Raw genomic sequence first — 27476 nt, forward strand, 5'->3', positions numbered from 1 at the left:
CTCAATGAAACAATCAACTCAACCCTTTATTGCTTAACAAAACTAATTCCTTGACAGGTTAAAAAAAAAAATAAGTTGTGTTTGAGCACACTAAAAACTTAACATCAATAACTGTAACAAGTCAGTATGTCTGAACCAGAATATGTGAGCAAAGCCTTTTTTAGCAGATATTAAATCAAGTTTCTTTTTCTTGAAGCACAATTGTGGCGATAAATACAACAGGTCCATTAACCCTGTTATAGCTTTTATGTAGTTACTATAGGTCTTACACCAGCTCAGTGCTGACTAGTCATGACGGGAGGCCTGCTCTATCGTCTTGTAAAGTTACCTGTCGTAAGTACTCTACACCAGATACCATAATTCAGAGGTCTCCCCACCTGCTGGCAGAAAAGTTTAACGCAAGTAAAGAACAGTTTGAAGATCTGTAATATTCCCTCTTCACAAGGCCGAGCCAAGAGTTAAAATGTACAGATGTCAGGGGACACAACGCCTTTATGTGTAATCAGGCCGCTCACATGTTTACGGAGAGTAAATCATATCTACGTGATCCAGCAATACAGTCTTCCAATATTCCATCAAAATAAAATCTATGATACACAAATAAAAATTCTGCGTCATTACATGGCAGTGTAACGCTGAAAGCAAACTCCCAATACATACCCCACATTCATTTTCTGACATGGTACATTTAGTTATTTAGTTTATGACTCCGTATAACTTTCATAAAGTCTTATGTAAATTTACACATTAGAGATCTGTAACGAGTGCAGCCTTTTCCTGCTTCATTAGAGGTGGTCATCTAATCAAACCTAAATCATAAATAAATTAAATACAAAATATACAGAAATTGTTCCTTTAGCATATGTTCAGGAATGGATGTAAAGTACCTTTTCTGAACAGTAATATTTAAATGTTAAACCAACAATTACAGAACTAACTTACTGCAGGCAAAACTCAGCAGTGGCTTGGGAATAGTAAACACGATATTGAACACATATAACCTTCAAATTACTACCCGAAAGGGAATTACATTAAATACTCAAGGTGTGCATTCTCAAGCAGGTTCAATTCAATTCTAAATTTTAAAATACAATGTTTAGAGAAAAAGCACTTAAGCCAGCCATCTTCATAAATTACAGTAGGTGTATCTCTTCTTCTAAGAAACTTTTAAGATCAGAGCTGAAGCTGTTAACAAAATCAAGATTCTCTCCTGCTCGTCCTTCAATTTTGACTTGACAACTCAAATGTCAGAGCAACAATACCTAAGAGGATATTAAATTGGTTAATAAAACAATAATATTTGTTTGTTTAGTTTAATACTTGCACTGATTTTTCATTTTTGGAAAAAATCACGTACAAATAACAGAACTAAAGCAAGCAATACTTTCATGTTTCCAATGGCACAATAAAAAGGAAAACCAATGGGAAAATCCAGCCTGAAAAAGCAAGCTTTCATGAAATCCAATGGCTCACAGGAACATGCACTTTTAGGTGACCTTCTAATAAATAAATAAATAAATAAGTCTTCCTTTTTATCTGCCTTATTTAAATCTGGCACCAATTCTGTATGACAAACTTTTATGTCCAAGGTTTCTCATCCCAAAATACTGAATATATCATGCAACCAAAAACAAGCTTCACCAAGTGCTATATTTTGTGTTGACTTTTAAGCATAAGGTGCACATGTTGTGCGTATCTACGATAAGCACGTGAACCAGAGTGCATGCATTGGTCAATGTGTTTGGGTTATTTGTCAAGTTCCCCAGGGCTTAACAGGTGTGTTCCTTTTAGACTACAAATGCCTTAATAACATTTTGAATGATCATCCCACATCCTGGACAAGGAGCATTGAACTTGTGTAACTTTCTTGCACATGGGAAACAGGTTAAAAGGTGAGCTGTAGGTCCGTGAATTATATTTCCGTTGCGTGGTCGCACTCGACACAGCTTGCAAGGCTCCAACAGTTCCCTAAGCTTCTCATCTTCGATTTCCATGCCAGGGTTGTCCTGACTCCCCCCTCCTGAGAGCTTCCCATCCTTGTGGAAGCCAGGGGGCCAAGGACCTTTCACTTTACCTGTAGCCATAGTGGGCAGTGGTCGGTCAGCTGTGGAGTGGGAGGGCAGGATGACAGGGTCAGAGACTGTCCTGCTGCAGTCTGGGATGTCGATGCCCGTGTCACTGTCATCTTCCTCATCATTGGTTGGGAGAGAGCTGCATGCTGGGATGTCGGGGACAGAAAGGGAATGGGCGAGTCGAGGGACATCTTTGTACCAATTCTTACGTAGAGCCCAGCAGCGAACACAGTACCTCTGGAGAGGTGTGTTATACTTTTTGCACTCTGTGCATTGCCAGGCATCCTATCGGGAAAGGGAAATACAAAGTCACACACCTGCATGGTTTACATTTTAACAATAGAAAATCAAAACCTAAAACAAACCTGTGTGGAGATCTCTGTATCAGTGTCATCGCTTAGGCACTGTGAGTCTTCATCAGGCTCTTCCTGCATCTGGATATACAAACATAGTATAAAATAGTCATTGATCAAACATCTAGTTTTATTATCCTAGAGCAGGGGTGCCCAATATGTTGATCGCTAGGGCAGTGCTGGTAGACTGCCTGGCGTCGAGAAAAAAATCACTTTGGGTCATTGCGCATGCGCAGTCGACCGCAGGAGCTGAGGGAAATCTTGGTGCTAATGAGCGATCATTGCTTACCAACAGACATTTAATTTCATTCAAAAGCAAACCCTGGCTTCTGACAGATGAGAGGCTCGTTTTTTTATACTGATTCGTTTTGCGTTCAAGGTATGCAGCATTATTGTTCCGTTTGGTTTGTTCGCCCAACTACAATCCCCCCCCCGCCCCCGGTAGATCGCCGTGACTTGATTGAAAAGTCGTAGAGTGTAAATATATTTATTTAAAAAATGATATCTGGTATGAGCCTGGCCTATGAAGTCCTAAACAAATTCTTACCTCGCGATCTGCTTTCTCCTCCCTCCCTCCTTCATTGTCATCAGACAGAGCCTCCTCTTCTCCACTGCTCCCTTCCTCCAGTGCCGCCTCCTTCATTTCCACGCTCACCTGTTCACTCCCGCCCTCGGTCAGGAACCAAAGGTCGTCGGTAGTGTCAGACACGATGGCCGTGTCCTCCTCCTGTGCAGGAGATAGCTGACACATCAGTCAGACCACCACTGTTACTCTCCAATTCACGCCATTTGCCCACAAGTAATAAGTCTGCTTTTAAGTTAACCCTCAGCAAGCTGTTACTAAACCTCAACTACAAAGGAGGTTTCTTACTTGGTTTGTGTGGATGTCAGTGGAGCCGTTGCTCCTACGGCTATAGTTACTACGGAGATTACCCAGAAACCACCAGGGAAGGCCAGAGAGGTCCCACTCGTCCAAAGAAACATCTAGTTTGGGCCGTTTGCAGGCTGACCGTGGCAGGTCTTCAAGGGAGTCTGGAAGGGTGGCGAACCGTTAAATTTTGGATTTTTTAAGTCTTTTCCTTGGCAGATTTGAAACTGTTTTCTTACCATCGTCTGGCTCCCGGGGTCGTCGCTGGGAGGGGGTCTGCAGTAGAGGCTTGTCAATGCTAGTCTCCAGCCCTGCTTTAACCACACCTCCACACGTCTAGGGGGAAATGTGAAGGACAAAAATGAGAAAACAGAGCCATAACTGGGTACTTGGAGGACACACAGCTCCCTTTCAAGATGGCCTCTTGGAATGTAATCGTTGTAGAGGAAAAAGGGGCTGGGCAGTTAGGGTACGGAGCAATGGGGAGGGAGGTCATTACAAATTTAGGGTACAATAAGGGCACCAAAACCGTGGAGAGGGTAAAAACACACAGAGATGCTAAATGGGGTAAGAAAAGCAAGTGCTAATTAACACGGTGATGGAATAAGTGCCTCAAAGATTTTACAAATCTAGTTCCAGTCCAGTAAAAACTTCTAATATGTAATATGTGCAAACTAAATAATGTAACTAATGGATCATTATAAGGGAGCCATAAATATTGTACAAAAAACTGCTCTTGTACAGTATATATAGAAAAAAGTAGAAAATAGATAGAGAATTTAATCATTATCTGATATGGACGTCAAAGTGGCATTAGAGTTAAGAGAGATAAAGGAAATTTAAGAAAATAAGACGCATCTCACGTCTAACACAACTGATAGAGAATACGTGGATTATTGAAAGAAAAACAACTGTGGTGGTTTTCACATGGTCAGTGAATAGAAATATAGTGCCTTGAATCATTTGATTCATATAGCCCCTGACTAAAGACCCACATTGGACTGAAGCTGAAAAAGAGGACTTTTAGACAAAGTCTGACACATAAGTGCTTCAAGGTGGATTTGGGGAGGTAGTGGGAAAGAAGGGTAAAGGAACACCGGGGTGGGTTATTGCTAGGCCTGTGGCTGGATCAGGAGCTGTGATCCTCCAGTTTCGGAGCAGAGAAGGGAACTCTGACACAGACAGAGAGGGTGACTCTGCCCCCCATCCACTGGGTGGTGCTGGTGGATCGCTAGAGTACCACCAGACCAAACTAAGGATGGGTCTGTACAGAGACGGTGCCACTCTGTACAAATGCACACAACGAAGACAGCAGTCCTGACCCTCCCTCCTCATTACACACAAGCAGACAGCAGTTTGCTTTATAGTCTTTGTGACTTGCAGCTACCTGGTCCAGCACTGTGATTAGTGCTTGTTATGAAATAAATCTATTATTCATTGACAGCTTTGAACTTTGCCTGCCAGTTCTGTCCCTTGGTATTCACAATTGTGTGTAGTGAGGTGAGAAAGGTTGGGGGGGGGGCTCTGTTTCTCCTTAGCACCATGTTTCGGTTTTACCTGACCACGATCCTCCACTCCGCCCTCTACACATTCACGGCCCACAGAAAGATTCTCTGCAGCGTCTGCATTTCAGATGAGACACAGTAACAGAAAAAGGACATTCCCACCCTTTAATTATAGTAATACTCTCTCACACTAATGCCTCCTTCTGTAGCTTTGTTGGACAAGCTGGAAAATGGCATAGTTTTGCTCCCCGCATCCCCAAGGGATGCAAAAACTATCACAAGCACTCAAAAGTATGTAAAAAGAAAGCTGGATTTGCATTACAAGTACAAAGAGTCACCATACACCTAGGGACCTTCAAAAACATGTTAAAGAAGCAATCTAATCACAAAATGAAGAGGCAGAAGACACAATTTAATTACAAGTAGTCATACACACACGTAATATACGAAGACGAAAAATATATTAATACAGTCCCGGATAAGATAATTATTTCACATAAATATATGAAACAGAAAAGAAATGCATCACTTACCAGAACAACCAAGCACAACTAAGTATTTCTTGAGCATTTCATACACTGGGCTGTAAAAAGAGAACATGAGATTAAGAATGGGCCTCCTTATTTTGGATGTATATTTTTGGACGTGTACTCAAGTGTTGACTATTTTTGATGTGGGTGTATACCTTGGGTTTTTTACAGAGAAGCTCTCCACCTCCAATAGTTCTCCCAAAGGGTCATCCTGGCAGTGGACTATGTGCTGCCTCTGTTTGTCGTAGAGTTGCTTCCCCATGATGTACTGACCTAAGTAGTGCATCACCTACAAAAAATACTGGATTTTAGAAACCACAAGGCAAACTTTTACCTTTGAGAACAGAACCCAGTACAAAATACCACTGAAAATTGGAATGACCACTTCTCAGATAACACCTTTATTATAAGCAAGAAAAACAGGCTGCATACTCTTAAAAAAACGTGACGTTTCGCTGAAGAGCTCACCTCTTTGAGAGTGAAAACGTCTTCCTTCGCTCCGGCAACACGCAGAATTTGCAGGAGAGGGGCTTTTGGTTGTACCTGGGGAGTAGAGTAGTGCCACGACATTGCCCTTATTATGAACTGGATGTAATGTTCGATAATTGACAGGCAAAGCTGCTGATATGGTCATTACTCTAACTGTACCTGATTCCCATCTCCAGGTAGTGTCCTGCATGAGGGGCTGGATGCCGGAAGCTGGGCTGAGAGGGAGCTCATTGCAAACGAATGAAGTCTGAAATACAGAATCATAAAATGTCAGATTTATCACAATCTTAAAGTCGCAATCACAATATGTATTATGATCACCACAAAACGCGGTTGTCTTCACTTAGCGAACGTTGTAGTGCAAATACCCACGATGCCAACGTGACGTTAGCGTCAAGTTAAGCTTGAATTGTGTAACAAATGTAACGTTAATAGCCTAATTTGTTTGAAGATAAACGGATAGTAAGGAATTTAGCTTGACAGGTAGTTGCCTGGATAGTTAAGTTAATCTAACGTTAACTTAACCGCTGTCTTCAAAATACAAGGCCAAACTTCCAGAATGGGCAAGCTAACGTTAGTTGGATGTAATACTAATTTAAAAAAGAAAGCACGACAGCTACAGTTCCACGCTACTGAGTAGCATGTTGACTGGAAAATCTGTGTAACGTTAGCATTGACAGGTAATAAACCTGCTATCGCCACCAGCAAGCGTGTTAGCTAACCTAGCTCATGTAACGACGGAGCTGTTGAAAGCGTACTTAGCGGGCTAGCTAAGGTTAGCTCCATTCGTTTCTGAACAATACGTTCGTTAAAAATATCTAACTGTGGGGAGTTGACGTTACCTCACAGCTGCTACATTGGCCCACACGCACTGATGCCTTAACAACCTGCCGACGTCTTGTAAATATACATACAGCAATTTAATATTGGGCTTTTAAACTTTAGCTCACTCTAACAGACAGTTAGCATTGCTAAACTACAGATTCAAAACGATGAATGTTGCTAAACAACTTCCGGCTGGACAATAACGCGGGCCAGGAGTTTGGCGCCCCCGACTGTTTGATCAATTGCACATCCTCCAAAAGCACAAGTTTACCGAGTTTACAGATTTAATGCTCTCTTAGAATGGAATAGTGACAGTAGTCAATGTCAGTGCCAATGATGTGGCACCCCTTGCAATATAAAAGTTATAAGGCAATACATACGGATAAACATTTTTTGGTTACCAGTTAGTGAAAAATCTTGCCAGTGTTATGTTATATCTATTTACAAATGCTAAGAATGTTGTTAAAAAGATATCAGTGGTCATTCATTGTCCTATAACTGAAAGCGTATACAATTTGTATCAATTATATAAACAATGATAAATTATTAATACAGCTAAGAGTTACCACCAACCCTTCACAGCACAAAACTATTTCATAAATACTTGCTAACAGTATTAGGTTAAGACATTGATATGAATCATAGTCTTGAGTAAGCAAGCAATGCAATTATTCTAAAAGTGCTCTTTCTTATTTCATGATTGTTTTATCCTTGTTTAACCCGGTGTAGCTCCTTAGTTGTGTTGAGTGTAGCAAGGTTTGTTGTCCTTATTTTTCTCCCTCGGGTTATAACAGTAACACAATCAGTATAAGCCACCAAAAATACCATTTAACTACTTCTAAACCATCAATGCAATAGTCATAAAACTCGGTTAAAAATAACCTCACCTTCACACTAAAAACTTGTATTTTCACATTTTACTAGGCTGTATTTCGCTTTGAACAGAATACAGTTCTACTATATTTATAGAAATTTAGCATTAACAAAACCCCAAAATTAATAAAAAGGATTGCTCGGAGATTGTGTAATTTCATTTAAAAAATGCAAACATCGTCATGAAACATTTGTGCTACAGAATAGTTTAATTCAGAGATACTTATCTCTGATATTCTAGAATTCTCACAATTAAGAAAACCAGATGGAATGATTATCACAACTCATGGCCTAAACACTTAGATATACAAGGAGCACAAATGTAACTTTTTCACAGATCTGTAGATACAGTGCAAAAATAAACCATTAAATCCAGTATATACTGTAGCCGTATTTGTTCTTATGGACGGTTGTGTAAATAAAGAAGCATCAAGCATATGAATCCACTCTTATAGCTGACAAAGTCCAGCTAACAGTCCTGGAGAATACTCTATCAGGCCAGTTTATTACAATAGCTTATTCGCTGGGATATTACTCACTCTGCTGGAACACACAAGCAATGGCCATAAGACCTGCACGTGTCAAAAGTTGCAGTTCTTACATTGCATATAATAGAAATGGCAGCCAGTCAATCATAACAGTTGAGCTCCATCACAACATTTCATATATAACAGTGAAGTGTCAGCTGAAAATAACGTTAAAGTTAATGCTTGTTATGGCCACCACAAACATCAATCTGATAAATTAGTTATCTTATTGTGGATGTTTTGTAACATCTGTGAGATTATTAAATTGGGATTCAACAAAATATAAGACTAGTATTTTGAAAATAGCGGTATCAGTGTAATTCTGAAACGGTTGACACTGTTAATGTTAAGCCGTACAAAGAGCATGGTGTTACAGTTCAGGCCAGCATGGTCTTTAAAAACACTTGATTAGCTTGATGATGATGTTTGTTTGACAAATGCATATGGTATTGACTCACATGGGCAAACCTTCAGCTAAAAAGGAAACAAGTATAACACAACACAACAACAAAAGTGCTTTGGAAATAATTCAAGTCTTTCATTCTTACCATAAATACAGGAGAATATTCTGCTTGTATAAAGATGCACTGTATAAAACAATTGTTTGTTGTTGTGTCTTCACAACAACAATGGCGCCCCCTTTTAAAATTCTTCCAAAAGTCTAAATAGGTACTAAAAATGTAAAGTAAGGACTAGCAGTCACTAATTTGGCTTTTACTACGTATTTAAACTTATTTCTAGCTTGTCTATTTCAATTCAATTTTAGTTTGCTCATCTACAAATTGAAACGAATTGATAATAAGTAAAAAGATGACATATGTAAGAATAACGACTTTTGACTGATGATTATATTTGATCTACTAAAAAGTAATTTCTGTTATATATAAGAGCCATAATACTGTACTGAAAGGTTCATATCTAAATTTCCTCACATGATTCAATTTCTGGTCCATTTCTATCAGGTAAAGTATGTAATGTGTACAGCAAAAATATGAACAAGTGACTATTATAAAATGAGGCACTGCTGCTCTCAGTAGCTGCTGTTAAAATGAAAAGTGCTCAGTTCTAAATCATCTGTGACATAAAGGTAACTTGTAGTTGTAAGCCTAGTCTTTAAATGCTGTGGCCAAATTTGAATCACCGGGTGAAGTGAACAGTTATTTTCTTTTAAATGGCCACTATGCACAACAGGACTGTATTTTACAAGTCTTAAAATGTACAGAGTACAAAAACTACTTGACAGACAGCAGAGAGAATATTGGTTTAAAATACTGATAATAATTGTGTGTGTTCTGTTGCTGGGATGTTCCCTAACTCTTAAGAGTCCATATCTTCTGAAGTCAGCATGGGGGATATAGAGCATGTATTCAGACTCCGTAGTCTTTTACAGGACTCTTTGTGACAGAAGCAACAAAAGCACTCTAGGGATTCCAGAGGCTTTGTTCTGTTCTGCTCTGGGTTCATCTTCCTCCCCAAACCACCGGTTGGCCTTTTTGCGGGAGACTCAACTAGTACAAGGAAGCAATGTGAGCTGCTGTTGAGTCCTCCAGTCATCAGGGGATAACAAGAAGTGAGGAGCAGAAATCAGCATGTGGGAGCAAAAGGAGTGCTCATGAAAGACTGTTAAATGTAGTGCCTTTGTGTGGATAAATGTCCCTTATTCTATGAGGTCCTGTGAAAAGACACAACAACACAAATAAATAAAAGATAATCACAAAGTTTAGCTAAATATAGTGCATTACACAAAGTATGCAAGACCTGATCAGAGTCTTCGTTGTCCTGTGCTTTTCCAGTCTCCATGTAGTGAGGGTCAATATCATCAACTCCCTCTATTTTAGCAGCCTCAACGTGTTCCCTCATAACAGAGTATCTGTGCACAAGGAACCTGATGATGACATCAGTGAATATTAAAAAGAAACAGATGGAATACAGTATTCACAGAGAATATTTGAGTGCATATATTGTGTGTTGATGAAATGTAGACAACTGACCGTCCTCCACAAACATATTTCTTAACCAGCCAAACGCCTGCAACAGCACTGGTGAGAAGGATCGCTATGACAACCATCACTATGACAGCGGTGTTCAGTGAACTGTTTTCAGTCTGTTAAAGTTACAGAAACAGAAATGGCTCAAAATGTGAAGAAATCGCAATGCAGGAGGCAACCTTTCAAAACATGAGCAAGATACCTAACCCCTAATTGCTCCCTGGGCAAAATGTAAAAAGCCATGGGTTTAAAGTGTAATGTAAGTCGCTTTGGATAAAAGCGTCAGCTAAATGACCTGTAATATAATGTAAAAAACATGCCGCAATTTACCTGACAAAAGACTTTATGCCTCCGAGCTGTAAATGTGCTCACAGCCAATTAATTGACAAAGAACAGATTCACTGAGATTACCCTGCTATAATCTGACACTTGGCTCATGTTACAACAGTACTAGATAACCAATTCAGGATTGAATAATAAAATATTGTATGTTCCTCTATTGATTTTGAGGTTTTCCCGGTAACGGTGGGTCATGTTTAACTGTATAGATAAACCTGCAAGCCCTCATTCCCACAGTGAGCAGAACTGACCAGAGAGTTTGGATAAAGGGCGTTGCTGGTGCACATCTTCCTCAGGTCGGTCTCTTTCCTCTCTGGCTGAAAACCTCCTTCACACTGGTCCCCTGGAATCTTCCGGTAGCTTTAATGTTACAAGCGACATGTAAGGAAAGACCAAAGGCAAGATGAAACAGCTGCTTAAGATACGATTCATAATACGGACGGAAGGAGATGTAATGACACAAATAGAAACATGCTAAATATCAAATGTAAAGACAACTATGAAAACTTACCTTTTACACTACTAGTGACTAAAACTAAGGAAGACTTTACTCGAATGTGCCTTGTATTCATGAATGACCTCCGCCTCGCAGACGAGCTGAACGAGTTCTACTGCAGATTTGATCCATCCTCCAGAGCTCCTCCAAACTTTGCGGAGATCTCCCTCCATGAATTGGAGGCCATCCATGCGTCCTTATAGTCCGCCAATGACGGGTTGTATAAGTGGTCATATTTACAGATTTCCTACGACAAAAGCTCTTCAATCTGATTCATTCTCTCGCAAAAAATCTTCGTTTTAATAATGGCGGTTATTATGCTATGAAACCGGAAATGTGAGACTACGGAAAGGATGTAGTTAGCAGGCCAATCACAGCCTTGCGGGCTGCGTGAGGCTTGCGTAGCTTTCAACGCTAGTCTAGAAAAATGGATCGACGCACGCAAGAAGAGGTGAAAAGGCGTGCAAGGGGCTCTTGTGTCTGCGTGTCCTTGCGTCTCTGGAAACGTAGAAGCATAAACTAGGCTTCACACCCTCCCCTCCCCCAACCCCTCCCCCAACAGGTCTGTAGATGATGCTGTCAACATGGCCTCCACTTCATCCTCCAGCATCTGGACTCCCCAGGAACCTATACCAGGATCCTGTTTGTGGACTTCAGCTCTGCTTTCAACACGATCATCCCGTCTCTGCTGCAGGACAAACTCTCTCAGATGCATGTGCCCGACTCCACCTGCAAGTGGATCACTGACTTCCTGTCTGACAGGAAGCAGCACGTGAAGCTGGGTGAGCAGTCTCAGCCTCTCGGACCATCAGCACCGGTTTAATGGACTGATGGGGATGAGTCTGCCAACAAGTGGGAGTCTGACCATCTGGTGACGTGGTGCAGCCAAAACAACCTGGAGCTCAACGCTCTGAAGACAGTGGAGATGGTTGTAGATTTTAGGAAAAACGCAGTCCCACCTTCCCTCATCACCCTGTGTGACTCCCCCGTCATCGCTTTGGATTCCTTCCATTTTTTTCTTTCCATTTTCTGGGCTCCACCAACACCCAGGACCTCAAGTGGGAGCTGAACATCAACTCCATCACAAACGAGGCTCAGCAGAGGCTGTTCTTCCTGAGGCAGCTGAAGAAATTCAACCTGCCAATGACGATGATGGTACACTTCTACACGGCCATCATCGAGTCCATCCTCTGCTCCTCAATCACCGCCTGGTACGCTGCAGCCACAACAAAGGACAAAAGAAGGCTGCAGCGTGTCATTTGCCATGCAAAGAGGGTGATCGGCTACAATGTGCCATCTTTCCAGGACCTTGAAGCAAGCTAAAAAGATTGTTGCCGACCCCTCTCACCCCGGACAAAACCTGTTTGTGCCCCTTCCATCTGGCAGGAGGCTAAGGTCCATCAGGACTAAGACCTCCCGCCACACAAATAGTTTCTTCCTGTCGGCAGTCGGGCTCATCAACAGAGCCCGGATCCCCCACTGGTCACTCCCTTCACACTTCACATGCACATACACATACATGTGTCACTTTCGGTTTGCTGGTGCACTTTATTTTTAATTTTTAAAATTTTTAATTTTTATTTATTATTATTTATTTTTAATTTAAATGTTGTTCCTGCATGTTGTCTTATCGGTCTTGTTGTCCATTGTCCTGTCTGATGTTTATGCACCAACCACCAAGTCAAATTCCTTGTATGTCCAACATATTTTGGTAATAAATTCCTGACTCCTGATTTCTTTAGTTACCCCCTGGGGGTGCGCGAACTGCGACCAGGGGGTGGGCGAGAGGAAAAATATAATGGCGGTCAGTTTTTTTAAGTGGGATTTTTCCATTGACATATATAAAAGGATTTCCCATACAATAAAAAAGCATGAAAGTAAGTAAACATTTCCTTTTGCTTCCGCTTTTATTTTAAATATAAAAACTATAATATATTATTTTTTGATAGAAACGTAGAGGAAGACAGCAGCTGTCGCAGAAAAGCCAAAAGAAAATGCAGTTTCATTCATGCGTTGGGTCTACGAAAGACGCACTACGGGCTTCATATCTGCTCGGTTACAGAGTAGGGAGAAAGGGGCTGCCGCACACAATGGCCGAAGACGTGTGTTTGCCAGCGGACAAAGAAATGGTGGAGTGTATGATTGGAGAGAAAGAGGCAAAAAAGTTGGACATGATTCCTGTGTCCAATAACACTGTGTCGCACCGCATTGATGCCATGTCTGAAGACATCCTGGCTGTACTACTCAGCCGTGTGAAGAAAAGTGAGTTTTACTCTCTGCAAGTAGACGAGTCTACAGATGTTGCAAATCTGGCCAATCTTCTTCTCTATGTCCGTTACCTTTTTGAAGGATCGGTACAAGAAGAGTTTTTGTTCTGTCGGCCCCTTGCTACCCGAACAACAGGACAGGAAATCTTCAATTTAATTGACGTTTTTATGAGGACCAATGGCATCGACTGGGAGCGTGTGGGAATTTGCACAGACGGGGCAAAATCAATGACGGGGAAACACACGGGGCTTATAGCTCATACTAGGAGAGTCTGCCCATCAATCAGCTTGTTACATACTGCAGTATTCACAGAGAGGCCCTTGCAGCCAAAAACATGCCAGCTGATCTACTTGCAGCGCTGAACGACGCAGTCAAACTGGTGAACTTCATTAAAGCTCGTCCGCTAAATTCACGAATATTCACACTGTTATGTAATGAGATGGGCAGCGAACAGAAATCACTGCTGCTGCACACAGAGGTGCGTTGGCTGTCCCGCGGCAAAGTGCTGACAAGGCTCTTTGAACTCTGGGACGAATTGCAGCAGTTTTTTGAGGAGAATCCGTTTCATTTGGCCTCCAGTATGCATGACGAAGATTTTCTGAAAAGGCTCGCCTATCTAGCGGACATCTTCTCAGCTCTGAATGAACTCAATCTAAGTCTGCAGGGAGTCAGTGTAACTGTGTTCAACACACAAGACAGGGTTGAGGCCATGATAAAGAAGCTACGGTTCTGGGCAAGTTGTGTGAGTGGGAACACACACCTGTGTTTCCCTAGGCTTCACGAGTTCTTGGGGGAAAATGACGTGCACCTGGGTGAGCATGTAAAAACTCTCATAATTGAACACCTCAACCAACTCGCCGAGCAGCTATGGAAACACTTTGCACCTATGGACACATCTGCCGCTTGGATTCGCAATCCATTTGAAGTTTCTCTGCCCGTCCCACAGCTGTCATTTCACGAGCAGGAGCAGCGGATCGAGCTGTCATCTGATGGAGCACTGCAGTTACAGTTCAAACGAAAGCCACTTGTGGATTTTTGGACCGAGTCTCTCTCTCTCTCTCTCTCTGCAGGCTGAGCGACTTTTGCGCTAGACTTGAAAAGTTGTGGATCGTGTGTAGGCTAATTTTATTGTCGCACTTGAAAAGTTTCCGTTTTTATTTATTTTATCTATTTTGGAGCCTATTCTTTTTAATGTTGGGGATCGTTTGTAATTCATTGCAGTTTAATTCAGCCTGTGTTGATGTTGTTATTGTCATGCGTGTTGTGGTTATTTGCGCTCTATATATGACGATAAAACGTTTTGTTGCGGGGTTTTTTTAAGTGTGAATTGGGGGTGCGCCAACCCGGTTGGGACATGGAAGGAAAAAGGTTTGGGAACCGCTGACATAGACCATAACCTTTAGCCATACAGTGGTAAGGCTTGACATAAACAATACATAATTATGTATACATTTTCAATAATTTGTATAAAATCGATGATGTGTTAGAGGAGGAGGATCCCTCCTCTGACTTTCTCCCTAAGGTTTCTTCCCTTTTTCCCCATGGAAGGGTTTTTCATTTTTGGGGGTTTTCCTGTGCCGATTTGTGGGTTTCGGGACAGAGGAGGTTGCATGTGTACAGACTGTAAAGCCGTCTGAGACAAATTTGTAATTTGCCATTTTGGGCTATACAAAATAAAATGAATTGAATTGAGTATAAGCTTGAGTTTCTTAAAACTAAAGCTGCAGAAGAGTGCAAAGCAAAGATAAAAACATGCCCCACCCGCTGGTCTGAAGTTGTTCGGTGGTCCCATTTAAGCAGAACTCCAGAGGATGACCCTTCATCTCCTCCTGCTCCACGCACTCTGAACTGTTCTCTGGCCGGTGATATCCGAAGTCACTGTAAGACACAACAGAAGCTCAAATGGCATTTTCACAAATTTGTGTACATCTGTTCTCTATATCTCATGTTGCTCTATATATAAATGTGTATTTCACAAAGACATACCAGTGATAATCATCCATTGTACATGTACAGCGGGACAACTTCTTAGTAGTGGCATATCCCCTCCCATTCCAGCAGACAGACTCTTTCCTCAGGCGTAAGAAGGTCTCTTTATAGCCCAGCACACAGCCATCAATAGACCCACTGGGGTCTGTAGAGTGAGCCAGCCACGCGACATAGTCCCCTTCGGTACCTGCACATATATACATACTGTATAATCTAAGTCAGTCAAAAGGAAAAACAATTCCTGTTGCACCCAATTCCTTCAGACACTCACAGTTTCTGGTGAGGAGCTTCCTGAGGTCTATTGTGATCACCACCCATTTACTGAAGTCATTCCTGTAGCCCCACAGGCTGACGTTCATGGAGCGAGAGCCGGGCTCACTGTCCATGCCGCTGAAGTAAAGCGGGTCGCTGGTGAAGTTGTACGTATGCCAGCACTGCCCCTCATCTGTTGAAAACCTAAAGATGTGGAGGAGAGAAAAGAGCAAAAAAAGTGAACAGTAAAACTGACAAATCCTACAATAGCCACGTTAGCCATCTACTATACTTAGTTATACTCACTTGATCTGGTTCACAGGTGAGCTTGTGTGTTCCACAGCCACCAGCAGCCCTCCAGAGTCCAATATAGCGTAGTGGTGGGGGCCCCTGAGAGCCCACAGCCACGAGTAGCCCCCGTTATCAGACACATACACGTCAGGGGAGAGAGCTGACTCTGCATCTCCAACGCTGCCTAAAGAGACATAAACACAATGCTCTCATGAGACATTTAACCATGCAGTGAAACGGTTCGGGGTGAAGACATCTTTGTGTTTCATTACCATGAGCCAGAATAAGGCCCACAGCACTGGGCTGTGAGAGAGGCAGCATGGGGACGTTCATCTTCATGGTGGTGCTGTAAGAGGCGTGGATGTGAAGTCGGCACTGTAAAGACACAATAATTAGGGTAATGGTGTTACCAGGTTAAACGCTCAATGCATTTACAAATGCAGGTTTGTAATGTGTGTCTCACCCTGTTTGGCCTGTTGGTGGAGGTCTCCGTGTCACACTGTCTGTTATCTGGTCTCCGCACTGGCCGCCATTTTGCTCCTTGGTCAAAGGTGATCACTGTCTCCACTACATCATCTGCAATTACCCACTCACTTTATTTTACCTTTATAGACAGCAGACAATGAAATACAAACATGTCAAAAAGTTTCTGGACTCCTTTCTAAAATTGTCAAAAATACTTATATTTAATAATATATAAAAATGGACAGCCAGAGAGAAATGCACAATGTGAAGTAGTTTGTCCAGCTGCTCACTCACACTTTGCTTCCGTTGCTTCCCACATGTACTGTACATTGGCGCACCAAGAAGAAATAGGTTTTCAACCATCTCCCCCTTTGCAACTCACTAACATGTCTCATCACAATTAATACATGTGATGAGATATTCAATCAAGTCGTGGAGATTATTTTTGATTTGCAGACGGTACTGCTTTTCAACTAGTTCGCCCGACACACACGTACAACCATTTTAACATCACATTTAGTGTGACCTAAGTACGCAATGCAGTTTAATTGATCATTTTTGTAATGTAATGTACATATGCTAATGTCATATTTAAAAATGTACTCAAAGAATAGCCAGTAGATTAATCTTGTGTAAGAACATATATTATGTAGTGAGCTGACCCACCCTCTGTGAGAACGCTGGTCATATAGACGCCCCTAAGGGAAGTAATGGCCGTAAAGTCTGTGTCGCTTGACGTGGTCGTGTAAAGATGGCGCTCCAGGGACTTGGAGAACACGGCTCCCCTGTCATCAGACACATAGATGGTTCCCACACCCGAGTCTGGTCAACATGGTAGACACATATACACACAGGTTTGGATTATACACTGGGTGAGACTTGTGCTCTTTGATCCCCACAGAGAACCTTTTGCAGCTCCAGTATCTTTCTCTCTCGGTTTCTGACCTCCAGGGTTGTCTACGTGCATGAATATCATGTCCTGATTGGCTGCCAGGATGGAGTAGAACTGCTCATGGTTAACCTTGGGAAGCTGCGCCATGTTCCACACCTCACCTCCATCTGCTGACACGTGGATCATACGTTCTGTACCCTAACACAAACACAAAAATGTTGTCATACCTGCTGTACAGAGTTATAATTCAAATGTTAAGCCTTCTTAAATATCCTATCAGATCCTATTTTCACCTGCTGTTAACAGGTAATCTGTATCTCGTTACAATAACTGGCTGGTGGCATGTGACACACATATGACGGAGACACACGCAAACACACCGTGCCAGTCATGATGGAGGCAAAAACAAAGCGTCCTCCGAGCACAAAAGAGTAAACTCTTGTTGCGATGGTCTGAAAACTTAGTCCGTAGTCCACCGTCTTCCTTAACTCCAACATTCCTTTATCATCTAACAAAAAGAAAGGCGGAGTCACTTGATGTATTACAGAATATTAAATGTATAGGGGACTTAAATTCACTTACTGCATGATCCATTGTAGTTCGCTGTAAAGTAGATGCTGCTTTTTTTACCCCTGTATGTGAGAAAAAGAAACAGTGAAGGAATGATTCTGGAGAAAGAACTTTTTTTCATTTATTTTATATTCTGAAATTAATAAAATAAATATCCGCAGAAATTCCATATCATGGTTACTGGTACAAAATGTTCCCTTTAAGGCCGTTAACCCGGAAACCCTTTACGTCAGCTGCTAATTGGTTTTAAATTATGTAAATTAATAGACGGAAATATCACGAACAATTGCGGGTATTTGTTTTAACTATTTACTCCATGATATGAACGTCTGAGAAGATGAGAGGTAATACTGACAGGGCCTTCAATTAACTAACTAACTGGTGAACATTGTGTAAATTCAAGTCAGTTGCACTTGTACAATAAAATGAGTTAAAGTGGATGTTTCCTGGTGTATCATTATGCCTGACTGCACATGGTTTGTCAAAATAACGGGTAATCAGCACACTCTCAGGCAGTGCAGAATTTTGAATAATCTACAGTCTTTCTTTCTGCACTGACCAGCCCCCTCCCCCTGCTGCTGCTGAGTCATGATTCAGTCTGGCAGCAGTCTCAGCTCTCCCTGCAGTCCATTTAAGTTGGGGCTTAAGTAACAGCTGTAGTCACACAGAGTTATCACTTTGTTCTTACAATGCAACGCTAACAACCGCAGGCCAACACCACAACCTCACATGAACTCCTATGCCCGAATGAAACAGGAGTCAGGAGAGAGATCCAAAATGTGGTGAGAAAAAAAAAACAGCTAGCACAACAAAGGATGTACAAAGAACTCAAAAACAAACACAGAAATAAAGATGCAAATGGATGGTTTGTGGCAACAAAGATGGTAGAGGTTATTTCACACCCTTCCTGTCATTGTTTAAAATCCCACTTCGACGTTTTCTTTTTCACTCACAGGTGCTTGACATCTATTGAAAGACTGTATGAAAGCCGCCTCTCTCTCCTCTGTCCTCATCCTTCTGGAGCTCTCTGCTGCATTTGACACAGTCAACCACCAGATCCCTATTTCCTCCCTTCAGGAACTTGGTGTCTCAGGCTCTGCTCTCTCCCTTCTCTCGTCCTACCTCGACGGCCACACCTACCGGGTAACATGGCAAGGATCTGTGTTGGAACCTTACTACGGGAGTTCCTCAGGGTTCCGTCCTGGGTCCCCTTCTCTTCTCGCTCTACACCAACTCTCTCGGCGTTGTCATTCGCTCGCATGGCTTCTCCTACCACAGCTATGCCGATGACACACAACTAATTCTCTCCTCACCCCGACAAGACTGAACTACTTCTCTTTCCAGGAAAAGACTCTCCGACCCAGGACTTGACTGTCTACTTTGGCAACTCCATGTTAACGGCCACTTTAACCGCTAGGAACCTCGGCGTCACAATCGACAGCCAACTCTCCCTGACTCCCAACATTACTGCGACGACACGATCCAGTAGATACACGCTCTACAACATCAGGAGAATACCTACCATGCTGTGAATGGATCGGGTCTAGCTTACATCCAGGACATGGTGAAACCCTACATCCCGACCCGCACTCTCCGCTCTGCATCTGCAAAACTGCTCGTCCCTCCCTCACTGAGAGCAAAACACTCGACTAGATCACGACTTTGCTGTCCTTGCTCCGAAATGGTGGAACGAGCTCTCTGAAGACACTAGGACCACAGAAAGCCTTCACATCTTCCGCCGCAAACTAAAGACACACCTTTTCTACTCTACCTCGACTAAAAGACTAACAAATTGTAGCACTTAAATTGTACTTATAACGCCATCTATAGCAAATTGTAAATTGGCTTATTTGAGGAAATTGCACTTTCTTGTTTCTTGTTCTTCTGAGTTTGTACCCTATGGTTGAATGCAAAGTCGCTTTGGATAAAAGCGTCAGCTAAATGACATGTAATGTAATGTAATGAAAGTTATAAGGGAAGGGGGAGCTATTTTCTGTTGATTTAGGTAGGATTTATTTTGTATCTATATATTTTTTATTTGAGTCTTGTCTAGCTAAATTGACTGTTTAACTACTCTCTTTGTACCATGGAAAATAAATATGTATTTTCCAATTTCCATCAATCAGTACATCAATCAGTCCGGCTAATAAGAATTATAACTGTATTCTGCCTTTTAAGACAACATTAAAGATGAATGTATCAAGTTAACATATCATGTATTTAGGGTTGTAGAGAGGACAGACCAAATATCAATAACTCCCACACAGATCATTTTCAGATCATTTTCTTACAGTCTTACTGTTGACTTGATTATTTGTTATGCCATTTGTTGCGTTACATTTCTCACCATCTGACCAAACAAACACTGTCATGAATCTTCCTCCAGGTGGCACCAAAGTCCTCAGACAGCCACAGGTCCAACTGGAGGGAAAAGGCTTGGTCAGTAAAAGAAAGTGTGTATCGCCGAATCAAGAACGTAAGCGCTTGAAGGTTGGGTTTGAGGAATAAAAGCTGCTACCGTGATACTGAGTGTCAGCAGTACGTTGCAGTCTCTGGGGTTGTACATCATCTGAATGAGAGGCTCAAACGGCAGGTCAGTGGGATCAAAGGTCAGTCCAAAGTCCTGCGAGCGAAACAGTTTAAACCCCCCGATTTCTGACACATCGCCAGTGAGCATCACCTAAAACCAAACACAGAGGCATCAGGAATGATCGCTAATTAGTTCTGACAGTATTTTTCTTCGTTACGAGGCAAACATATGTATTTTCTTACAAGCCAAACAAAACACCGATTTCTGTGTAAGATTCCACTTCAGAGTGTAAAAAAGAAATAAATAACACCCACCTTGCCAGAGTGGTCCGGGCTGATGGCGATGCCGAACTCGCTCTGGATGAAGGTGTGGTTGATCAAGTGAGTTACGTCTTTGAACGTCTTCCCATAGTCTTCACTGACACGGTGACAAAGCTGCCATTAGAACCTCAGGCTAGGACCAAAATGATCAACAGCTCCATTTATCAGCCTCTGGGTATTTCTCACCTCCTGTAGAGGTTGGACTGGCCGAAGCGCATCATGAACAACGGCACCTGGAACGTCGTCAACACCAGCAGAACCTGGGAGAAGAGAGCAGCGGTTACGCAGCCATCACTATGAGATCACTCATTCTTTTTCTATTATTTTTAATAAAGTAATTTATTTTCACTCATGTAAACAAACTTACCCCGGATCCATCTCCCACCCAGGCCAGTGACAGTAAACCCATGGTCCTCACTTTGAAAGTAAACTGGCAGAGAAGGAGAAAAAAGCAACAAAAAAGACATCAATGGGATATTCATGCAAAAAGCTATTTATTTTTACATCTTTAAGACTCGTTTGATATTTGTTTGCATAATACTTGGTCAGGAAATCGACTGAGTAATACACGCTCGTGCACGCACACGCAGTCCAGGAGTTTAGTCTGAAATATAAAAAACAGTGAGTGTGTTTCAGACACTTGCTGATCGAGAGGACAGAATGAATTGTTCTTATTATCCAAGGTAACTCGGCCATTTGAATGCACACTGCGCGTGTGACCTAAATTCTGGCCTCAATGACAAGTCAGAGAACAAAACAATTACCGATGTGCCGAGCACAGCAAGACACTCACTCACTGTGTGTACAGTAAATGTAGGCTGATGGTATAACAGGATACAAAAAAGTATATTAAAACATTTGCCAAGCTATACAGGACTTAAATTTGAACTGAAATCTAAAAATGTCTCAGTGTTACATGATGTCAGAGGGATGGGTAGAAAGAGTTTAGACCTAAACTCTCATTTCACACTGACTGCACACAACATTGCCGTCTATTCATCCGGAGCCACAAGTGTCCCGTCAATTCAGCGACGTATTAAGCCACCGGAGGTTTCTCACCTCCTCTCGCTGCTGGCAAGGAAGAGATGTTTACAAGGTGAGCCCAGTCGCGGAGAGTCTGCATAGAGCTCAATGAAGCCACAGGAGACGGCCAGGTCTGCCTGCTGGAAACTCCTTGTAAATAGGTCCAGTGGAAACTGGCCGGGCCCCAGCTTTCCAAGTGTGTGAAAACAACTTTCCATTTCTCCTCTGAATAAATCATTTCATCACAGCATGTCTGCGTCCAATTATTCTTTTATCTCTCAATCGGCTGAGCTTCCTCGAATTTACCCATTCACTTCGTTGATCAGTTAAAAGATGCAAAGGACAATGTATCCTGTCCTCCCTACTCTCGACAGTCTGGACCATTAAAAAGGCTCAAGTTTCTGGCTTCAGATCTGTCAAAGTACATGTTAGTTTTCCTGCTCTTCTCCCTTTCTGTCTTTGAAGTGGTAGACATGACTAAGAAGGGCCAGATCCTTGGCAAGCAGCATGTGTGTGTGAATGTAATGTTTAGTGTCGTCGTCGCGCTTCCACCTGGGTGCAAAACAAATCCGGCTTACTGACTGTGTGATACCTTTTGACGTCAATGTCATGAGTAGAACTAGAAATGTGGGTAAATGTGGGAATATTTCTCTGCCCTCCCATCCAGACATGCTTATGGGTGTGGAGATACAAAAAAGAGAAAGCACAACGACACAAGATGCATGCACGTTCAGGGTATCTAAGGACCTAAAGAAACATACCCTGAAATGTGGGGACAATGACAGTTACTGCCAACGTCACTGCAGGTCAACTGGTGTCATGTTGTCTATTGTCTCAGGATCTATTCAATGTTTCTGCCACTTTGTGTTAAACATGACCAGCGGGTTTTTTTCCATGTCCCTTGAGTGGGCGGACCGGCTTCAGTTCACTGAGACGGAAACCCAAACGATCAACACTTGCATTATAAAGCGGGTCGGCTCCTCTTTTTCATTAAACTGGAAAACAGTAGAGCAGCATTGGAAGAAGGCGTCAGTGTAAAGCTGAACAGAAGGGGAAAAGAGAAAGAAGACACTTATTAGTCAGCAAAAAAACAAATAGAGATAAATGTCTGACTGGGCTGGACGTGACCTCACAAAACAGACATGACCTCATGCTGTATCACATGGAATTAAAGGGTTCACATCTGCTCTGAAAAGGCTCCTTTAAGCTGCTTCTGCACAACAACTCATGACACTCTGAGAGTGTCAGTGCGTTAGAGGGGAACAGCAATGATGCAAAGTGCGTTTCACACATTCTGCCGTACGTACACATAAACACACATAGACATCTATGGAGATACACACTGTTGGGTGGGAGCACAGTAAAGTCCTCTCCCAGAGGTACAAACACAATGAGCTCCTTGTCCCCTGTGCGCCGGGTTTTGGCCTCTCTGCTTCAGTCGTGTTTACACACATAAACCTTCAGAAGAGAAGGTCAAGCTCTCTCGGCTCTCATCTGAACACATGAAGCTGTGTAAACGACTCCTCTGCTGCCGGGCAAGGTTCTGCGAGCAGAGACGAAAGCCGAGTCGTACTCATGTCTATTAGATTATTATTGTCACATAAAGACAAGGATGAACCATGATGATTATTTTCGGATTTGCCAAATGACAGCTAAATCTGTGTCTATCTATAACAAGTCAAATGGTGTTAACATCGCTAAGTTGCTTCATCAATTAGTCACTCAAGAGAGTTGTTTTGATAAATTGTTTAGCTTGTTTTTTAGCCATGCTGGCAGCTTGTTTCTGTGGAGACCTGAGGCGTTCTGTCCATCCCTGCATTCCTAATTCTATACTTTTTACTTTTAGTTAATACTTCAGCTTGACTGAGCGAGTCCTGATGCATGCAAATACATTAAAAACATAGATTAACACTCTGAATCTACTACTGCTTCTCTATTTTCACCAGTTTGGGGGATCTCATTGGATGTCACTGTACATTACCAAACCCGTACTTTCCATTACACGCCCTTTCTCTCTTCATTGTGTAACATCAACTGAGCTGCTTTTCTTGGTCCACCAGCAGCTGGCTGTCTCCCAGTTACATTCTCACCCTGAAACAGAACTTTTTTTTTTTCTCTACGCTCCTTCGGTCAGAGGGTGATCAAGGATGGGACGGAGTGGTAGAGAAAAAAAAAAGAAAGAAACGGCAAGCTACCGTGTCAACTGAATGAACTTTGCACAAGCATACAAAATAAAATGAGACAAAGCTCGGACTGGCTGACAAACCACATCCTGTGTCCTTTATCAGGTCCGAAAATAGCAATGAATCGTAATTAGACCTGTCGGATTAGGCAATTTATACAGCAAAATAAAAAATAAAGAATGTATACTCCCGATCAATATAGGCCTGCAACTTTGATAACAGAAATCTAAACCCACATTGCCACTCAGATTAAAACCACTAGAAAACAACGTCGGGAATATTTGTGAGGGAGATTGGCCCAGAGGACACGGAGGAGTCTTAGGAAGCAAGACTAATCTTTATCATGCTCAAAAGCTGAGCCCAGGCGTCATGAAATGTCAACTTTATCCATCTCTCACACTCCCACACACACTCACCACAGGTCCTGTGGAGCTCTGATATGGAGCCAAATCCGGGTCAAAAGTTTTGTTCATTTGAAAAACAGATGTGAACCTGAAAGTTTTGTTGTTTAACATTGAAAAATGTTGTATTCAAAATAAAAATAAGTGGATGAAAAATATTTTCGGGATGAATATAGTTTTGACTCAGCACATATAAAATATTTTTTTCAATCTTCACTTCTATATATATTTTTTCATATTGACTGTATTATATTTTTTGGTTGCAGATTTTATATTTTCAGATTCAAAACTTATATTTTCACTTTCAGATCTTTTTTTCGAGTTCGGAACTTTTTTTTCCGAAGGGAGCATCAACTGGGGGGGGGGGGGGGGGGGTAATCATGAGTGACAGCTTAACAAATACGACTGAGGACAGATTCGGACATCCCGGTTCAATAGCTCGTCAGCGAAGCGTTGTTAAAACACAAACGACACCTCTCTGTAACCTGATATAGACGACCAGCTACAACCCCAATTAACCATCATTTTAGGAATACGAACTAGTCTGCGAGCTGGACTAATCACATTGATCTTAATGTGCAACCGGGACCGTCTGCAAAGCGACATCACCATGGTTACAGAGAGGTGTCGTTTGTGTTTCAATAACGTTTCGCTGACCATCTATTAAACCAGGAAGTCCAAATCTGTGAATATCTTTCCAACTCTACCGAACTCAGGCGCCATCGCACGGATGCTGCGCTGAATTCACAGTTGTTTGTGGAAGTGGGAGACTTCAGAAATTCACGTGTGGTTGATGAATGGTTCATTCTGAGATAGCTGGTTAACTTTGTCTCTGGTCTCAATGGTTTTACATCCAATCTTGAATATAGTGAAGAGAAAGGGTTGAGTCTTAGGTCTCGCGTGCCTACACCTCCTCAAGGCAATGCGGTTGAGGAAGCTGTCACTCGTGATTACACGCCCGTCCCAGTTGATGCCCCTCCCCCTACGCCACATCAGGGTCAAGAGTCTGAATGTGAAAAACAAGATCCAAACGCGAAAAAAAGTTTTGAATCTCAAAATATAAAATCTGCAACCAAAAAATTAAATACAGTGAAGATTGAAAAATATATTTTATTCCAAAAAATAGAGCTTAGTCAAAACTATAGTCATCCCGAAAATATTTTTTATCCACTTATTTTTTATTTTGAATTTGAATTATTATTATTTATTTTTTTCAATGTTCAACAACAAAACATTTCAGGTTCACATTTGTTTTTCAAATGAACAAAAATTTGACCTGGATTTTGCTGCATACTCAGAAGCTTTGGATCAAGCTGTTATTCTTGAACATTCCTCTGGACATCTGGGTTGTTCTTGTTATGCTTCCTATTACAACATGTTCCGTACTACGATAACAGAAGGTGCACTTTGGTCTATTATTATGTGGGATCAGGGTTAAGACGCAAAAGAGTTCATGTTTAGAAGAAGAAAAGAGAGTCAAAACAATATGGATGTGTCAATTGTATCAGCCGACAGATTGGAAGAGCACAACTACATACATTTTTAAAGTGACATCGTGCTTTAAACTTTCATTATTAGTAGGATTGATGGATCTGACTTACTAGCTACCTTAATTAAGATTTTTTTAAAAGAGTGACATTGATAGAAACAATAAGATAATTTCAGTAAATCTTCAATCAAAACATTTTCTATTTCCACCTTCTCCAATATATATTGATCTTATTCCTCTCCATATAATTGTGAAATGGATTAGAGCTGCATAGACGACGCAGCTGATCCACTGGTTTATCAATTAATTGTCAACAGATCTTGGTATTGCTGTCACAATAGCATTGCCAAAATAATGCACACAAAGTAAGGGTGTAAGGGAGTTGAGTTGTATTCATTACTAAAATTATTTTAGAGGCACTGAAGTATTTCTAATAACATGATATAAATATTTCCTTCTTTCCTCTATATACTTCTATACCAACATGTTGCAGCATCAATCTGCAGTTCTCAGCGTCTTTCATATGTTAGGATTTCATGTTTTTCTTTGTCATATATTACAGTTACAGAATATCTTAATGTTTTCAGATGTGGTTCGGACAAAACAAGCTGATTGAAGAAAGAGCCGGAGGCAAAGTACCATTACAATGTTTCATCATTTACATTTTTAGATATTCTGCAGACGGATTTACTGCAGTATTTCACATCACACACACAGTGGTCAAATCCCAACTACAGTCCCTCTCATCTAGTTACGAAGCTCGTGCTAAGTCATCTACTACGTGATCAGCTGTTTGAGTGTGAAGTTGTTTACACTGCGGACATCACGAGTTTCTCCATGCGCCGAGTGACCATCCCACACATGCAAGTTAGCTTTAACTGCAGCCTAACAACCAGGAACCCAAAGAATGTTTCACCTCATGGAGTTTGATTGTGTAACGGTGACTTAGAAGAAGGCCGATCGAGTCACTTACAGAGTGGGTGTTGTTGTGCAGGATTGACTCCACTCCCGGCAGAGCTGCACACGTCTGCTCATTCAGTCCTGCGCTGAGTTCCGAGAGCTCCGACCTCTCTGAACTAACGTTACGTCGCTCCTCATCACCGACAAACTTCCGCTGCAGCCTCCTCAAAGCTGACAAGTTGTCTCCCCCGTGGAAGTTCGTGCACAGCGCAGACGAACAAAACGCCAGCAGCAAAATGCAAGAGATGGACGTCATGTTTACTAGAAGGTTGCCCAACTTTGGACTCCGCGAAGTGATTTTTCGTCCCAGCAGTCGGCTCCACACGATCCCCGTATCACCTAATGCATCTTCGATAACGGCCCATCCATCGTGGAAGAAGATTGGCCAGCGCCAGAATAACCTGCGCTCTGATTGGACGCCAGGATTCCTCCATTACCGCGGGGTCAGGTGTTTTCTGGTGTGACGCTGCCCCCTGATGGAGAGACAGCGCGAAGGCAAGGACGCGTTTTTATTGTATAGTTTATTCTTCGAATCTCAATTCCAAGAAAGGGCAGTAGAAAAGGTCTGGCTGATGCTTTTCCCATGAATATAATTAGTTTATTACGGTAGTTATCCGAAAAGGCAATGTGTTGGCAGTTACTTTGGCAGTTTCTGTTAATAAAGCCCTATAAGCAATAATACTTAAGCGATCTAAGTGGAATTACATACCGCTATTTTATTTTGCGTGAGTGTTATTAGTTAATATGCACTCAATTTTTATTACTCCATTATTTATACGTTAATATTGTTACCATTTTTACTTATGTTGTAATCTTTGAATTACTTTCTGGACAAAATAATTTCCTTGGGATCAATACAGTTCTATCTGATCTTATCACTTAATCTACTTTTGTATTACAAATTAAATATAAAATGTGTTGTGGATATTAGGGTAGTTTTATTGGAGAAATTGCTTCCCAATTAAAATTGGAAAAGAT

General features: G+C 41.8%; 2 protein-coding genes across 7 annotated transcripts; both read right to left on the reverse strand.

Annotated features, from left to right (window-relative positions):
• Positions 1–8: 8 nt before the first annotated feature.
• On the reverse strand, positions 9–7016 carry mdm4 (MDM4 regulator of p53). 2 transcript variants are annotated; one of them, XM_040203948.2, is made up of 11 exons: positions 6660–7016; positions 5977–6064; positions 5797–5871; positions 5484–5617; positions 5332–5381; positions 4851–4915; positions 3533–3629; positions 3297–3457; positions 2973–3152; positions 2438–2506; positions 9–2357 (listed from the first exon to the last, which is right to left on the reverse strand). In XM_040203948.2, exons 2-11 carry the CDS (start codon positions 6046–6048, stop codon positions 1788–1790), a joined length of 1473 nt encoding a protein of 490 aa, XP_040059882.2. In that variant the 5' UTR covers positions 6049–6064; positions 6660–7016; the 3' UTR covers positions 9–1787. The 2 variants fall into 2 exon arrangements, with proteins under 2 accessions (XP_040059882.2, XP_040059881.2); XM_040203947.2 differs by having other exon boundaries at positions 2973–3167; positions 6660–7013.
• Positions 7017–7705: 689 nt separating this feature from the next.
• On the reverse strand, positions 7706–26972 carry LOC120835216 (sortilin). Of its 5 annotated transcripts, XR_013453204.1 has the most exons (21): positions 26512–26869; positions 20810–20872; positions 20629–20702; positions 20437–20539; positions 20111–20272; positions 19940–20013; positions 17605–17654; positions 17403–17530; positions 17076–17220; positions 16797–16952; positions 16129–16241; positions 15938–16040; positions 15681–15849; positions 15394–15578; positions 15120–15309; positions 14895–15011; positions 10881–12073; positions 10621–10729; positions 10034–10146; positions 9801–9927; positions 7706–9714 (listed from the first exon to the last, which is right to left on the reverse strand). XR_013453204.1 is itself a non-coding variant. In XM_040203941.2 (20 exons), the coding sequence occupies exons 1-20, from the start codon at positions 26752–26754 to the stop codon at positions 9700–9702; spliced, it is 2439 nt and encodes an 812-aa protein (XP_040059875.1). In that variant the 5' UTR covers positions 26755–26972; the 3' UTR covers positions 7706–9699. The 5 variants fall into 5 exon arrangements, 4 of the variants coding, with proteins under 4 accessions (XP_040059875.1, XP_040059876.1, XP_040059879.1 ...); XM_040203941.2 differs by lacking the exon at positions 10881–12073 and having other exon boundaries at positions 26512–26972; XM_040203942.2 differs by lacking the exon at positions 10881–12073 and having other exon boundaries at positions 9801–9912.
• Between the last annotated feature and the right edge of the window lie 504 nt (positions 26973–27476).

The sequence above is a fragment of the Gasterosteus aculeatus genome, chromosome 17 (genome assembly GCF_964276395.1).
Source record: "Gasterosteus aculeatus chromosome 17, fGasAcu3.hap1.1, whole genome shotgun sequence".
Classification (NCBI taxonomy): domain Eukaryota; kingdom Metazoa; phylum Chordata; class Actinopteri; order Perciformes; family Gasterosteidae; genus Gasterosteus; species Gasterosteus aculeatus.